The following is a 17845-nucleotide window of genomic DNA, read 5'->3' on the forward strand; positions in this document are numbered from 1 at the left end:
ATAAATAAATAAATTAAAAAAAAAATTGAATAACTAAATAATTGGAATTATTAAATATAAATTAAATAGAAATTGTAATAAAATAATAATAGATATAAAATTATTTTGAGAATTTGTAATCACTATAAAGACATATTAGAATTCGAGTTGAATCGTAACAAGATAAATAAAATTTTATGTTGAATGTTTCGATCGCACTTTGCCAACGACCCCAATGTCTATATGTCACTATTTGTTGTGTGGTATAATATATATTCCATATACTATAAACGTACATACATGCAAGTATCTTTAAAGGTTGATATATAAAGCTACAAGATACACGATGAACAAGACTATACCTTCAGGCACTATATTCAAAACTATCGCCATTTATGTCTCTCTCTCTATATATGCAACAAATTTCAACCAACCCTTCTATTAATTAACGATTAATTTTATCAAATGAAGATAATACAAACTATATATCATTTAGTTTTAACAAACATATCACATTATCATTAAATAAACAATCTAATTTTTTATTTAAAATAATTTATTTTTGTGCTCATGATTACAATCAATGTCTATAATATAACCATCAAGTGGTTTAAAATTAAAAATATAATTATTTAATTTCAAAATACTTAAATAATCAATTATTGTAATAATTAATTTTATTTAATTAATTTTTTAAAATAATAATAATAAAAATAATAAATTGAAATAAATTGTCGTTAAAAATATTTTTATTTTTATTATTTTTAACTATTAGTTTTATGTTTGTTTTATTTGCAATTTTATTTTTATTAAATATTTTTTTATTAAAATATACCAGATGGTTAGTGTTTTTTTTTTTTTTTTTTATTGCAATTGGCACAGTTGGTTTTGAGTGTTAAATTAAGGCAATATGCCAAATTTAATAGAAACACAATTATTATTAAAATACCAAGAGTTATATGTAAATATATATATGTATATATTAACCCTTGTTGAAATGGGATTGTGGTTGCTCCCTTACAGTTGAAAGCGCTTGCGTAGAAAATGGACTCTTATTGCAAAATGTTTCCTTACTCTGATGAAATAAAATACACGAGCCAGTCTGGAGCCGGGTGCCGCAATGAATACGTCAAATAGTGTGTTATTGTGTTTAATTATTAATCAAATTGACTCACAATAATTGCAAGTGTTTATTAATATTTATTTATTATTTAAAATTTCTAAAAAAATTATATTTAATTATTTTTTTATATTTATTTACTGTTATTTGTAATTATACTCGTTTTTATGCTTTATGTCTGACATACGGTTGACTTGTACTACTTGAGCTAGTTTGATTTTAATTTGAAATGAAATTTTTCGACATTGTAATTTTTAGATAAAGTAAGATAAAAGAAAAAAGATGTGAAAAATTGTCTTGGAGCTTGTATTATGGGTTGAAAGCTTTTTTTTTGAAAATATAAAAAAAATTTTAAATAAATTTTATCAAGCGAGCATATGTGTGATCATAATTCAACTTGTTGTAATAATTTATCTCTCAATTTAAGTTATAAATTTGCTAAAATGTTTGTAGATATTTATTATCAAGAAAAAAAAATTTATTATATTATATGGATATTTGTAAAAAAAAGTTACAATTATTTAAATTAAACAAATGAAAATATAAAAAAAGTAGAAAAATTAATGGAAAGTTAAATGTAATTTTTATAATTTTGTGTTCTTTTATGATGAGAGGAGCTTTTAACGCATGCTATCAATTTTATTCATGTATTTACTGATATGAAAATGAAGTTGTGGAAAACGAGGGAAAAGAACAACCCCCGAGGGAGACAAGCACACCCTTAACATTTGCTACAAGTGCTCTAATCATTATCGTTATTAAAATTCAAAAAATACAATATACATTTTATGCAGTTTGCCAAAAAATAAAATTTATCTTTAACTGTTCACTTGATAAATACTTGACGTTCTCTTTTTTCTAAATATCTGAATTATTCCCACAAAACTTTACATATTTTTTTATAATGCACAAAAAAAAAAACGAAAAAACCTTTTTATACTTTTTGATTTTTCTATAAAACTGGGTTAACAGCTTCTGTTACTTTTATTTTAAATATCCAATTTTAAGTTTTATAATTTGTTCTAGATGAAATACGTCATCTATTTTTTGAATAAAATAAAAAAAAAATTCTCCAAATGTCAAAGTATGAAACTTAAAAATAAAAAAAAAATACAAAATTTATTGACAAGTATATTTTAAAATATTTTTTAACCAACAAGATAGTATTTTTTTTGATATTTTATTCTTTATTTTAATGCAATTTAAAGTTTTAAACACACTAGTTTTTCTTTTAGTAAATAACATGATGTTGGTAAATAAGTTTTATAGAGATAGATAAATACAAGTTACAAAATACGAGTCATTATTTATTTTTGTCGATCTAAGCAAGTTCAAAGTTAAATAATTGTTCCTTTAACTTAGTACTAATGACCAAGATGGTAGTTTAAATGTACGCTCGTTGGTGAATTTTTATCTTTTTATCTCTTTTGGTGTAGTTTCTTAAAAGAACCAAGTAGGCAATAAGAAAAAATAGAGTTGAAAATAAAAAAAAAATAATAGACACGAATAGAGGATGAGAGTGAAAATGGTTGTATGAACACTGCACTTTTGCTATCCATTACTTGTGAAAGAAAAAAAAAAAAAAAAAAGTACTTGTCTTTTAAGTTGAAGCTTTTTCTGGATAATTACAAGTCTGAATGACAAATTCACTTCAATTAAATGTATTTTTTGTAATTTTCATAACACCCTTGTTTCATTAATTTGCAGTCACTCAATAGAATATAAATAATAACACTACTAATAACTCTTAAAAAAAAAATAATAATAATAATTTTTATTTTTCTCTTATTTTATGTTGTACATAGTACCTTGATCGAAGTAGTTGACTTGAAGATTAAAGACAAGCACGTATATTGCACATAAGGTGAAACAAAAACTTTCCAAAAATTTTCCGATAAAGTTTTTCTTTTTTCTTTCTATTTTTTCCAACTCTTTGAAGACAGTATTTTTTATGTACATGTATATTTTTTTTTTGGTTTCATTTTTTTTAGTTCAATGTCTGTATACTTTATTTAAACTTCTTTTTTATACTTGATTGCAGAAATATTGACTTTTACAGGAGAAAAACGAAAACGAAAAAATTATATGAAATATGACAATTTTAGTTTAAGTGTTTGGTGATTTAATATTAATTCTATAATAATTATGTTTAAATAAATGTGCAAGCTCTAAAGAAAAAATAATTGTTTGAAATATAAAAAAAAAAATATAATAAAAATTTCAAGTGAGTGAAGCTGTTTAATTTTCTGAATTTTATAAAAATGGGAAAGAAAAATAGCAAACTCAAGCAAGATACTATCGATCGACTAACTACCGACACATATTGTGAGTGTAAATTATCATCAATCCAATTCATTTTATTTATTTATTGTTATATTATTATTTAGAAAATATACTGCAATAAATTTCATAAAAATTTATAAATTTATTAATATTTAATTTTGATTAGTTTATAAAATATTAAAATACCAAAATAATATTTTATTTTCATTCATTTTTAATGTAAAAAAGTACACAGGAAAGGAAAAAAAAAAAAAAACTTTCAAACAGTGTTATTGAAATTGCTTGAAAAAACTTTTATACAAATTAAAAGTTTAATATTTTTTATAAAGTTTAGAATAAAAAATTATATACCAAGTTGATGACAAATAAATATAATTTTTTTTTTCTTTTGTTCAAAATAAAAAAAGAAAATATAAACTACATAATTTTATTTGTTTAAAAAAGTATTCTATGAATGTCTTTATAATTCAAAATAATAGAAAATACATGCCAGGAAATAACATCCAACACGTACACCTTCATAAACATTGTTTGCATAGAATGATGATTCAAAATAAGAAAGAATACTCCCTCAGAGAATTTTCAGTTCACATTCAGACAGTATGTCATAATAAAATGTAAAAAAAAATTACATAAATATATATGAACAAGAATTCATTTTTTCCACATGATTTACAATGAGATAAAATCTCAAAAATAATACCAAACCAGCCTTTCCAAAAATGAATAAATAACTGTAAAAAAAAAATCATCTTTACTTATAAAAAATTAGTAATCTCTATCTTTTTCTGCCATAATAAAAATAATAAAAACAAAAATAAATTGACATAATAACAGCAAAAATAATAAAAAAAAAAAAAAATAAAACTAGATCAATTTTCTTTGTGTCATTGAGTTGGAAAAACAAATAAAATAAAGAAGGCGTATTTATTATTATGATTTTCAGTAGTATAGTTGACTCACTAAAATAACCAAGTGTTAAAAAAAAAAAAAAATGAAAATGCTTTTTCTTTTTTACTATAAAATGTCATATCTTGTTTATGTATTATATTTTCATCCCCAAAGATGTTTTGTGTCAATGTATATATTTTTTATGATAATAAAATGACTTTACCCTTGTGAACAAAAAGTAGATATATATAAATACAAGACAAAATTAGCCTCGACTCAATTTATCTCTGATGGATTATATAAAAATTGTATGAAGAAAAAAAATATATATATTTTTTTTTAAACAGCATATAAAATACAATAATAGATTGTATATATATTTTCCGTTTGTCGTCATGACTTTGTTGATATATATACATTCATTGTATTATTCAGATCCATTCACTTTGTCGTCACAGTTAGATATACATGTGATGTTTTTAAAATTATTTTTTCTTTATTTATTTCAACAACAAAACTAGGCTCAACCGATCAATGCTTAACTGTTCATTTTCATCTATTTCAATCAACTTTACATATTTCAATTTATATATTATTTTACAAATACACGTATGACCTAAATACAAACAAAAAAAAAAAAAAATACATATTAATAAATAATTTAAACTATGTCTTAAAGTTTAATAATTTTTGTTCCTTTTTAAATGGATTTTATAATTATCCTCTGATAAATAATATTTTTTTTTTTTTTTTGCTTTTAAAAACTTTTTTATTTTTTATTTGTTTTTAATATTTCAATAGTTGCTTTTTTTTTATTAAACAAAAGTTTCGATATCATATTCACGTGTACGATAAGTTTTTTTTTGAATATATTCTGTTAATTAATAAATATGTTAACTTGTGGTATTGAAAAAATTTAATTTGCATTTTTTTTTTATTTTTAATTAGCAGTTTAATTAAATGATGACTTTCGTATTAACATTGATTAATGTATTTTTTAATTTAAAAGTATGAGTATACTAATTTATGGTTATCGATTTATCATAGCACTTTGTTATAATAAAATTATAATCCATATGGTTAAATGAACTTGACACTTCTAAGAATAATTATAATATAAAATTTGATTTTTTATTAATCTATTCCAAATAAATATTTAAATTTTTACTATTTTTTTTTTAATTTATTTTATTGTTTTATTCTGATTCAACTGACTATAATAAAAATTAAAAAATTCATTTGATAAACCATGTCAAAGATGATTAAAAAAAGTAGAATTTTTTGTAATTATTATTGTTGTTTTAAATTTTGATTAGACTTTATTGAAATACTGATATAATGACACATGTAAAAAGCATTTTTAATTATTCTTTTTTAGTTTTTTTTTTTTGATTAGTCTTGCAAATGTGTATAGGGATAAATTGTCAATGCTATATTGAACGATTTGAAAACAGTTTCATTCAGGATATACATCAGTCTGTACCTATTCTAGACTAATTGGAGACCATGTCAATTTCAGTTGTTCACCAATCAAATAACCGTTTAAATGGAATAATTCCATTTTGTGTTGATCGAAAAGTAAACACACAACTAGTAACCTTCATACAACGTCAACATTTTCAGTTAATTCAGTGATCAAATAAACGGAAGAATAAAAAAACCTTTGAAATATGAAATTAAAAAAATTTATGAGGGAGTAAAGTTATGATAAAGCCTTTATTAAACATATTTATCTTGATGGGATATTAACTCAACGAAAAAAAAAATTTTTGTAAAAAGCTCATGAAATTTTATCAGTCTTAAAAATATATGAAAGTTTTTCCATTTTTTTTTTTTGTAATCCACTAAAGGGTTTTAAAAAAAAGAAATATTTTTAATTTAAAAAAAAAAACTGAGATATAAATTTTTATGTTTTATTTAAAATTTTTGAATTTTTTTTTTTATAAACGTAATAATCGTTAAAAAAAAAAAGTATGTAATATTTTTTTAAAATAAAAAATCTTATCAGTGTTATGGTATTCAACGTATAAAAAATTTTTGTTATGTCGAATTTTGTTTGGAATTTAAATTGTTTTTTTTTTAAAAAGCTAGAAAATATACTGTTATTTAATTTATAAAACAAATGTAATTTAAAAATTCATTTGAATGAAATTTACACTGGCATTGTATAAATATTTTAGTGTTTTAATTTTATATAAAGCTCAGGAATTATTTATACTGCCTAAATAATTCAAAAACCATTTAAAAAAAAAATCTAAAAACCTTTTAACTCGTTTTTTTTAAACTTTTCTTTCTTTTTAAGTGCACTATTATTTTTTTCAAAGTATCTACTTTTTTTTTTTTTGAAGTTTAATCGGGGTGTGGTTAAAAACCCTGAAGAATATTGTAAAAAAGAAAAAAGATAGATACAAATAAAAGTAGCCACAATAATAAACACAAAATAAAAAAATCCAGAAAAGCTTGAAATGAAAATTCAAGTTGTTTTGGCTAAAGGTTTTTTTTGTTTTTAACTCAAGGGTGCAGTTTACGTGTCCAAAAAAAAAATATCAATCAAAAAAGCCAATGATAATAATAATAATAATGAGCAAAAAATATGTGAATAAATAAAAAAATGTAAATAAAACTTTTTTGAGCTTTTATGAATGAAAGAATGTGATATAGGTCGTTGGATTTCATCAGTATCGTCAACAGAATAATATATAAAGTATTGTACTCTTGATGACGTTCATAGGTCAATTCTTTTTCCAATAAGTTTCAACTGTATTGAAATAAAAAATAATAAAAAAAAAAAACCAAGAAATATCAAATCAATACCGAGTTTAATAAAATTTATAAAAAAAAATTTAACAAATTCATAAAGATGTTAATGAATTATTAAAAGTTCTAAATTTCTTTTCTTTTTTCTTATCAAATAATGAAATTTTATTAAAAAGTTTATGAATATTTAAATCAGACATTTAGATTAAATTGAATTGTCAAAACAAAAAAAAAAAAAAATACTTTTATCAGTTATTTTTTAATTATTAAAATAAAATAGTATCATTGAGTTTTACAATAATCATTATTATGGATTTTATATTTTTTTTTTTTGTTTACTGCAGTGACATTAAAAAATAACCACTGAATTCTAAAGGTACAATACTTCAAAAAGCATTACAAGAAAAAAAAAAAAATCCTATAAATTTTACAAGTAAAAATGCAACGATTTTTTAAAAAATAAATTCACACGACATAAATAAATTTTTCTCTTTTACTTTGACATTGAAATTCATGAAATTGGCTACTTTTAAAACCCTAAAAAAAAAAAGCTCAAATAAATTTAATATAATTTATTATTTTTAACCTCATCAAAGATCAAAGATGTATTAATTATAAAATAAATCATTTAAAATTAATATTTATTTAACATTTTAATTAAATAATAAAAAAATAAAAATTTATTTTTTACGCTATGATAAAATATCTACAATTTTTATTATTATTATTTCAAGTAGTATATATATTTTTTTTTATTTTTTTTAAATTATTTTTACTGGTAAAATATATTGGCCAATTTTCTTCACGTATACATGCGGATGCACGCTTTTCTTGGTCCCGTAATTTTCAAACTTTATGTTGTATTGTGTTAGATAAAAAAAAAAAAGGAAAAAAAGTAGAGAGAGGAAAAATGCGGTACACTGTTATATACAGAGTAAATGAGAAAATTAATTGAGCGAATGGTAGAAGCGGAAATAAATGGAGACAGTGAATAACTTTTAACTTTGTATTTTGTGATGTGCAAAGTATGGCTAAGTAAAAAGCATCATAAAATAAAATGCCTGGGTGAAATCAAAAACACGAGAGTCATGAAATGTGCTTAACAATATCAATATACCACAAACAAACGTAAAAAAAAATAAATAAATAAAATTGACAAAAGAATACACTAAGAAAAAGATGAAGCTTCAGGCTGTGACCTAATTTTTCGATCCACTTCATGACAACTTGTGCCCTACATTCAAAAACATTCGTTGAAATTTCATTTACTTCTTTTTTTTTTCTACTAAAAATTTCAATCTGCGTACCTTCAATCATTATCCTTAATAATATATAATTATTATTATTATTATTTTTAAATTTGGAACTATTCACGTCACATTTTCTTTTATGTATTATATATAAAAATTTTTTTTTTAATGAATTGAATATATATCTTTGTAATTAAATTTGTTGAAATTTTGTATTCAATTTAGTGGAGATATTTTACTGAGGTTTTCACGTAAATTTCATCATGAAAATTATTAAATTTGTCGTTTGCAATATGAGAAATTATACTCAGAAGCTTGATGGAAATTTTACTTGAATAAAGAAAAATAAAATTTTCCGACTAAATCAGTATTTAACTTGGACAAAATACATAATTGAGTTTATGAAAATTGATACTATTTTTAGTATTAAAATACAGAATCACATTTAAAAAAAATTAAATCACAAAAGAATCGATCAATTAAAAAATAATTTCGATTTAAAAACATTTATGAGAATTTACTCGATTTTCTTTTCACCTTGTTAATTTTTTGTTCACAAAATTATGTAATATATTTTTGTATAAAAAAAAAACTAATTTATTCAAATTAAATTCACGAGTTTTGTTAATATACTTTGATTGAGTTTTTTTTATTTTAAACTCCATTGAGCAAATAAAAACAATCGGAATATAAATTTACAATGACATGATAAAACTCATCACTTGGAATAATCATCACTTCCCACACCCTGTAAAACCTACACCAGTATATAATAAAAATAAAAATTTAAAACCGTTTTCATAATCGGCTTTTCAACCATAAATTGTTTTTATTTATTCATTTATTTTTTTTCTGTCTGATTGCACTTTATTTTATATTTTCTATTCAATAAAAAAAAATAATAATAATAGTTTAACACGAGCAATAATAATCTAAATGATAAAATATTTTTTTTATTTTATTGTAAAAGTGAAAAAGAAAAAAAAATATATATAAATTAAAATTACCATAAAAAATTGCAGATAGAAAATTAGATAAATAAATTGATGAGAAAAAAAAAAGAGAGCTTGCGAAAATAGTTATTTTATTTTTTAAAATATATTTTTCATTTTTATCCTATTTAACTTTAAAACCTGAGTAGCTCAAAAACTCATATTTTACTCGTCAGAATGTCTTCAAAAGATACTACCGGGTCGTTCAAATGATCCTCTATTTAATTTTTTTTTTTCCATTATTTTTTTTTCTACTTTTTAAGAAAATAAAAAACTCAAATTACATATTTTTTAGAGCATTAAAAAATGGATAAAACAAAGAAAATAAAAATAAATAAAACCCACCACACACATTCATTTTAATACCTTTAAAAATTAAAACCCCACAAAATGATATAAATAAATAATTTCTTTATATAAATTGAATTTTGTTTTTCATTTAAAATTAAATTATATAAAATTTTGAATTTAAATTATTTCTTCGATTGCTAGTAAATCGACATGATCGAAAAAAAATTTAAAATTTTACATTTTTATCACACGTGTGTGTTATGCTAAAAAAAGTTTTAAATTTACAGAATTTTTTTTAAGACTATTTTATCATTGTTATATTATATATACTTTAACACGGGTGTAAATTTTTTTTCTACATAAAAGTATCGAGTCATGAAATAAAGTAACGATATACCTGTCATTTATGTAGTTCCAATTTACCAGTTTCACTCTGACTTGAATACATAACTAGAAATGCCGTTGCTATTGAAATTTTTTTCTGTATTGTGTATATTGCCTCGAGAGAAAAAAAAAAAGTTGGATAAAAAAATAAAATAATAATAATCGTTGAATAAATATCATCATGTTTAACAATAAAATTGTCAGCAAAGAAAATTTTCAATTTCGTAAAGGTGAATTTTCAATTTTAAAGATAAATTTTTGGAGAAGAAATAAAATTTAAAAAAACTGGAAAATTGGATTTTTGTTATACCGACAAAATTATAATTTGATGTATTATTCATTTTTTTTTATTTTTATTTAAATAATAAAAGCTTGTGTTTGTTAATCATGTAATTGAAAAGTTATTTAATATGATTCGGAAACTTTTATCGTAATGTCGCGTGACCAGGGTGTTATTATAATTTGCATTTAGTTTACAAAGGTGCAACTGTGATGTGGTAAGGATAGTTTTAAAGTTAGTAACAAGAGTGGGTGTTAAAATGAAAAATAGAGAATGAGCTTTCAGTGCTCCATTCGTCATTTAGATAGCTTGACTAGTATGACAAGCAACCCTAGAGGCTATATTTTAACATCCATCCTATTAATTCATAAGTAGACATCAGCCAACTTTTGTGACTAAAATTATGTCCCTTTCAATTTCTAAATCATACGTTAACCCTTCATCGTGATCTAAATTTCAAAATACCTATATATACAAATTTTCCAATCAAAAAAAAATATATTTAAAATTAAATTTTAAACTTACGACTTTTAAAATTATAAAAATAGTTTTTTCAACTTTTTTTCTTTAATTAAAACTTCAAAAATAAATTATAAATCAATAAAATTTTTCGAATAATAATCATAATTTAATCTTGAAAAATTTTCAAGGTTAATTAATTTATTTTTAAGTTAAAAGCTTATAATTTTTCATATAAATTTTAATGTTGAAACAAAAAAAAATTAATTATAATTTTATTTTTTGTTTATTATTATGATGATCTATATAATTATCATAAAATGTTAAATGAAATGTGTATAATTTCATTGAATCAATGGTGCAAAAGTCATAAGTTTGTTGAGAATTATAAATGGGGTCAAAGATCATGTTCAATTCTCAACAGAAGAGTCGTTAAATTTTTTTACAACTTGCAATCAGCACAGTTCCAACATGTTGGTTTTAATTTATTTTATTTCTAGTACCACACAAAAACACAATTCTAAACTAATTTGGCAATATGTTTACGAGCCATTCAAAAGTCAATATAGAAAAAAAATAATATCATAAGTTTTACTGAGAATAATCCCCTTGATATTTGCATATAATTTGCATTTGATAAATTTTTTTTTCCCTCTTGAATTACTTGATAACGATTGGAAATTATTAATAAATCATTTGAAAAAAAAATGGAGATTAAAATAATTTAATTGGACACTTCAACAGGTATTTAAAAAATAAAATAATTTAATAATCTTCCAGGGTAAATAATTATATTATTATTAGTAAGAAAATATGAAAATAAAATGGTAATCATTAGTGGGTAGAATTTAGTAGCACAAATTACATCCTGTTTGATTTTTAATTCCAATAAAAAAAAAATCAAACAAATCAGGTCAACACGGATATTTTTAATGTCTTGATAATTAAGAAAAAATTTTATAATGAATTTTAATTCTGTTTTAACGAAAATAAAATATAAAATAGTATTGAAAAAAATGTATTTTTAAATTCGAAAAAAAAGAATCAATATATATTTTTTTTTATCAAGTTAATGATTACATGAAGAAAAAATAAAAGCTAATAATTAATATGAAATGTTAGGGCAGATTCATTATGTGTTAAAACAGTATGTTACTCTTAATTAAAACATTTTAAAATAATACAGAATTTTTTGAATTATTGTCAAACTTTTAAGCCGCTTAATTAAAAATGAAAAAATAAATTTACGAATTTGTAAAATAACTGTAACCACAATATTTTAGTTTCAAAATAATAACAAAAATTAACTTTATAATTTTCAAAGTTTTTTTTTTAGTTTTAAAAATATTTGTTTGCTGCAAAATTAATTGCTAAAATATTGTTTGACAATAATTATAGCCCAGAAAAAAAAAAAATCAAATTAAATTAAAATTTGTTTGGTTTTCATATTAAAAATTAATTAGTCAACTTATGAATAACTTTGATAACACAATATATTTTTTAAAAAATTAGCAAACTCTCGTTTATATTAAATAACAGATAAAAAAAAAATTTATTTTATAATTTTCATGATTAAAATCCGGAAAATTGAAAAGTAAAAATCTCCACTACTTCAAGTATGAAATAAAAAAAAAAAAATGAATGATGAAAGGAAGAAAAATATACAGAAAAAAAAAAAAAGAAAAAATCTATCGACTTTTGTGAAAGTAGGTTATCAAGAGTTCGCCTGGAAAATTCAACGAGACAAGGTAAAAAAAAAAAATATATATATCTAGTGGAATTTTAAACGAGTATACACATATCGGACACCTACGCTGAATCAAATAAATCAATTGATGCTGTTATAACTATGCTTGACGATTTTTTTTTTTTTTTTAATTTTCTTTTATTTCCATTTTCCTTGGATTCAATGAATTTTATAAAAGTATACACTAGCTCGTATTCGAACGTATATTTTTAATTGAAGACCCAATTGGACAGTCCGAACAAAAGAAAATAAAAAATACAAAATATTAAAATGATTAAAAAATAAAGTAGTTTTACAATAAAAAAAAACGAGTCATCAGTAATTCAAAGGCCTCTTGATAATTTACAAACTCGCCTCAATCCTTAAAAAAAAAGGAAAACAATTACACTCAATTTTTTCATGTGTACTTTTTATTATTTTAAACTCTGCACTAAAATTTATCTCCAAAAAATAAAAAAAATTAATCCATTATCTCAACAATTTTTCATCACAATATATATATATTTTTTTTGTTCATTATTACATTTAATCCCATGAGAAAAATTTACGATTTAAAAATGATCATAAAATTCACAATTTTTATTATTTTATATTTTCAGTTACTGAAAAGGAAATCCGACAGTGGTAAGTAATCTACAAATATAAAAAAAAAAAATACTTAAAAACAAATAAAAAAATTTATTTTAATTTTGATATTGTTTTTCCTTTTTTTTTTTTTTCTTCGTCAAAGGCATAAAGGGTTTTTGAAAGACTGTCCAGACGGTCTTTTAACAGAACAGGTAAAATTAAAATTAAAAAGCTTCTTTTAAATTAATTAATTAATATGATATTTTAATTTTTTATATTAACAGGGTTTTATCAAGATTTACAAACAGTTTTTTCCACAAGGTGATCCATCAAAATTCGCATCACTTGTCTTCAGGGTTTTTGATGAAAACAACGTGAGAAAAATTCACCAAATCTTTAATAATATATTTGAATATTTGTATTGGAATCCTTTTATTTCTATTATTTACGAATGAATAACAAATAAATAAAATTTCAAATGTTTATTTAGGATGGTACTATTGAATTCGAGGAGTTTATCAGAGCATTATCGGTGACGTCGAGAGGAAATCTCGACGAAAAATTACACTGTAAGAATTTTATTACTGTATTTTTTTCACGTCTTGTATTTTATCAAAAAATAATATTTATTTTATCGAAAATATATAATTGATAAATCTTTATGAATAATAAAATTAAGTTATTTTATGATTTACTTTTTTTTCATTTTTTATTTATAGGGGCGTTTCGTCTGTATGACGTTGATAACGATGGTTTTATCACAAGAGATGAAATGTACAATATCGTCGATGCAATATATCAAATGGTGGTGAGTATCCCGAGATATTTTCATACATGATTAAACATTTATTTTTTATTATTATGGCGATTCTCTTTTCCCTTTTTTTTTCATATTTTCATTTCATTAAACCAATGAATCCTCAATTCAAGACTTACTGCATTGTTGAACTATCGATAATGAATTGTGAGATGCTCAAATACCAAAATGAACGAATGAGAATTTCAATTTATACATATAATATACCTATATACTGATGAATATTCAATGAACAACGAAATTTACTTGAATTCAAAAATAAAATATAAATTTAAAAATTAATAAATTTAAAATTCAATTTACCTCGGTACAAGTCAAATCAATGAATCTATAAATATTTTCATTTAATTATTAAAATTATTTCAACCAAAATTATATATAGAATAAATTATTTTTTTTTTTTATTTTTAAACATAGACAGATTTTTCTACCACGACTATATAATTTCTTTAAATTTTTAATCAAAATAAAATAATTTAAATTGATATGAATCAAGAAAAAAAAATCTATTTTTGGCAATATATATTTGAATCATAAAAATTGTTATGAATTAATTTTTTATTTTAAAAATAAATATTGATAATTAATTATTTTTGTATTGTTTTTAAAATAAATTTTTATTGTTTTGTTTAAGGGTCAACAACCCCACGCTGAGGATGAAAATACACCCCAAAAAAGAGTTGATAAAATATTTGATCAAATGGATAAAAATCATGATGATAAACTTACCCTTGAGGAATTTCGGGAGGGTAGCAAGGCCGATCCGAGAATCGTCCAAGCATTATCCTTGGGAGGTGCTTAACCCTCGTTTACTAAGCAATAAAATATACTTAAACACGACAGCTTAAAAAACAAAATAAACAACCCCTCAATTATCTGATAATTTATTCAGATAATTTCAAGGATTTTTAACGTAAATTTTGACACAATAAATTCACGTTTTTGCTAGTACTATTTAATTAAAAAAGTGTTTAATATAATTATTTTTATTTGCAATGTACACGAGTCTCGGAATTTGGTGGTGGCACCTAAAAAACCCGAAATTCCTGTTGGTTAAAATCACCGAATGATAAATAAAAATACAAATATAAATCAACTGAAAGTTTGCCAATAATTTATGGTGAGAAAAAAAATAAATAAAAAGAAGATTTCATTTACAAGTTATTTTATATGTCAAGTACCAACTCTATTTATATTTTGTGGCTGACCATGGCACGTTTTTTCCCAAGAGCTCAAAAAGTCTCTCTCGAATGACAAAAAAAAAATTTTAAAAACAAACAGCGTGCGAAATCGATATAGATGAAAAATATTCTAAAGTTGAAAAAAAAAAAAAATGATATTTGTACGCTATTTATACAACAATGTTTCAACGTAAAAATCAACAACAAAAAATTTAAAAAAAAATATATAAAACTTTATCACTGCAATCCAAACTGAAAATAATTATTAAAAAAAAATTATTAAAAAAAAAGTTTTTGCGATGAGCAGCAAGTTTATCGATAATAAAAAAAAATAATTTATAAAAATATCCACTCAACAAACAAGTAAATAACAAAAAGAAATAGAAAAATAAATAAATAAAATTTTCATTTGATTTGCACCGATAAATATAAAATAATTTGTAATTAAATTTGTTGATATTTGCTATTTCTCATTGTGTCTTTAATATTTAATTAAAAAAATAGTTTAAAAAATAAATAATAAAATTTTAAACGTGTAAAATTCAATGCTCGAATTTCAGCGCACAAAATGCCAATTTAATTAATATTTAAAATAATGTTATAATTATTATAAGAATAACATTCGAATTTTTTTTTTTTTTTTTATACTTAATAATTGAAAAAAAAATACATGTATTCCTTCGTATAAATAATAATAATAATAAAAATGAGCAGAAAAAAAAACAATGATTGATAGCTCTGGAAAAAAACCTTGTAAAAAAAAAAAACAAAAAAATATTTCAATATGAACATCAATGTCGAAGAGAAAATAAGTTTTTCACTCGATCGATTTACTGATTGAAATCGTGAGATTGAAATATCTTTTCTCTTATTCCTCACTATCGCAAAATTGTTATTATTATTTTGTATTTTTTTTTTTATCTTAAAGTTTTGTCGATTAATAGAGAAAATTTTCAGTAAAATTGTCTATCGATGCACAAAATATTTTTTTATGAATACTTTTAATTTTTATTTTTTAAAAAATAATATCTGAATGGTTTTTAAACTTTCACAGAAGCAAATCCTAGTTAAAATTTTCGATATTGGAAAAGTTAGTTAATTTTCAAAGAATTCACGTTTCAAGTATCTCCTAAGCCCCCGAAAATCCCAAGTACAATTTCTTTATATTCTTTTAGAAATAAACGAAATTAAATAAATAAATAAAATTATATGAAGTTGAGAGATGACTGAGTATGTACGTACGTAGCTTCATTTGCAATTTTAAAAAAAAATTTACAAGGTACTAGAAAAACTCATAAAAAGTTTTTATGGTATACCTAAGAAGAATCTTTAACTAACGCATCACGATACTAAAAATATTGTCTGATCGTGACGGCTCTAACTACTTGTTATGTATTAATAAATCATACTTTTCTTCACAACTATTTTTATTATTATTATTTGTTTAATATTTGAGAAATAATACGTGTGGTTTTTGAAATAAATTAACAAGCTTAAAATTCACTGCACATTGTTTGTAAAATATTTAAATTTATTTATGTTTAATTATAATTTATTTGCATGTTTTTAATGATATTTTTTATTATGAATTTTTAATCTTTTTGTTGGGAAAATTATTGTAATTTTTAACTCTAGCCTTCACCGTCCATTTTTGAAATATAAATTGAGCAATAATAATTATTTGGAAGAAAAATTTAATATTAAAAATAAATAATATATTGTTGTTGAATTTTTTTCGTATGAAAAAAAGGGGAGAATATTATGTAGTTTGAAAATATTTAATGTTTGAGCCAGACAGAGATTAATTGACAACAGGTATATATAAACAGTAACACATTATTATTTTTTACTTTTCTTTTTTTCTTTTTTTAATTTACTCTTCTTATCTTTGTACGATATTATTTACAAATTGATTATTATATTTTATGTACCAATGGAAAGATAAATTACCTTGTTTAATTTTTAAATTAATTTTAAATGTTATAAAAAAATAAAATTGACAATGTATCGAAATGCGAAAATGGTTAAGCCAATACAATAAGAAATTTTGAAGAATGGAAATTAAAAAAAAATTTGTTAAAATGATTTGAAAAATTATTTTAATGTAGGATTCTGGCTAAGCTCATTACTAAGTAAATTTAAAAAATTTTTAAATAAATTTCAATTACAAATTAAAGCTCGATAGCTTTATTTTTTTTTTCTCTGTCAAATCTACTAGAAATTTAATCGAAAAGAATATTTTATAATATTGAATTTATGTTCTCCGATTTATCTTCAAAATATAAATTTAAAAATTCAAATTATCAATATAATAGAATATTAAAAAAAATATTCTTCAATAGCAATTAAAATTATTTAATTTATCTCTTCAAAAAAATCTAATTGACAATTAAATTAACTAAATCATAAAAACTATAATATACTTATTATTATTATCGCCAAAACTTGCTAATAAATAAATTTTAAAAATTATAAACTTTGCATCTAACAATATTGACATAAAAATAAGAAAAAAAAAAAAAATTCAATTATCAAATTTTCCTTATTAAAATAAATAAATTTTAAAAATTCTCATTATATCTTAATTATTATTAATCAAGACAAATACTAATAATTGTCACGGTAATTGTTTTATAAACTTTCTGTGATAATTATTAACAATCAATAATTAACTACTTAACAATTTAAATAATGCGAAAAAAAAAAAAAAAAACATCATAAATAAAATTAATATAATAACAATAATAGTATTAATAAAATATCTTTAAAAATTTGTTGCAAATTGTTCAGCATAATAATTAAGAGCTTGTTTTTATTCCTATGCATTTTTTAAATTTAAAAAGATAA

General features: G+C 21.3%; 1 protein-coding gene across 2 annotated transcripts; it reads left to right on the top strand.

Annotated features, from left to right (window-relative positions):
• Positions 1-1078: 1078 nt before the first annotated feature.
• Positions 1079-17711, top strand: LOC122856884 (frequenin-1). Of its 2 annotated transcripts, XM_044158771.1 has the most exons (8): positions 1079-1161; positions 3141-3424; positions 13033-13057; positions 13164-13212; positions 13285-13374; positions 13491-13569; positions 13720-13808; positions 14452-16483. In XM_044158771.1, exons 2-8 carry the CDS (start codon positions 3361-3363, stop codon positions 14617-14619), a joined length of 564 nt encoding a protein of 187 aa, XP_044014706.1. In that variant the 5' UTR covers positions 1079-1161; positions 3141-3360; the 3' UTR covers positions 14620-16483. The 2 variants fall into 2 exon arrangements, with proteins under 2 accessions (XP_044014706.1, XP_044014707.1); XM_044158772.1 differs by lacking the exon at positions 1079-1161 and having other exon boundaries at positions 3147-3424; positions 14452-17711.
• Positions 17712-17845: the final 134 nt, after the last annotated feature.

This window comes from Aphidius gifuensis, linkage group LG5 (genome assembly GCF_014905175.1).
Source record: "Aphidius gifuensis isolate YNYX2018 linkage group LG5, ASM1490517v1, whole genome shotgun sequence".
NCBI lineage: Eukaryota > Metazoa > Arthropoda > Insecta > Hymenoptera > Braconidae > Aphidius > Aphidius gifuensis.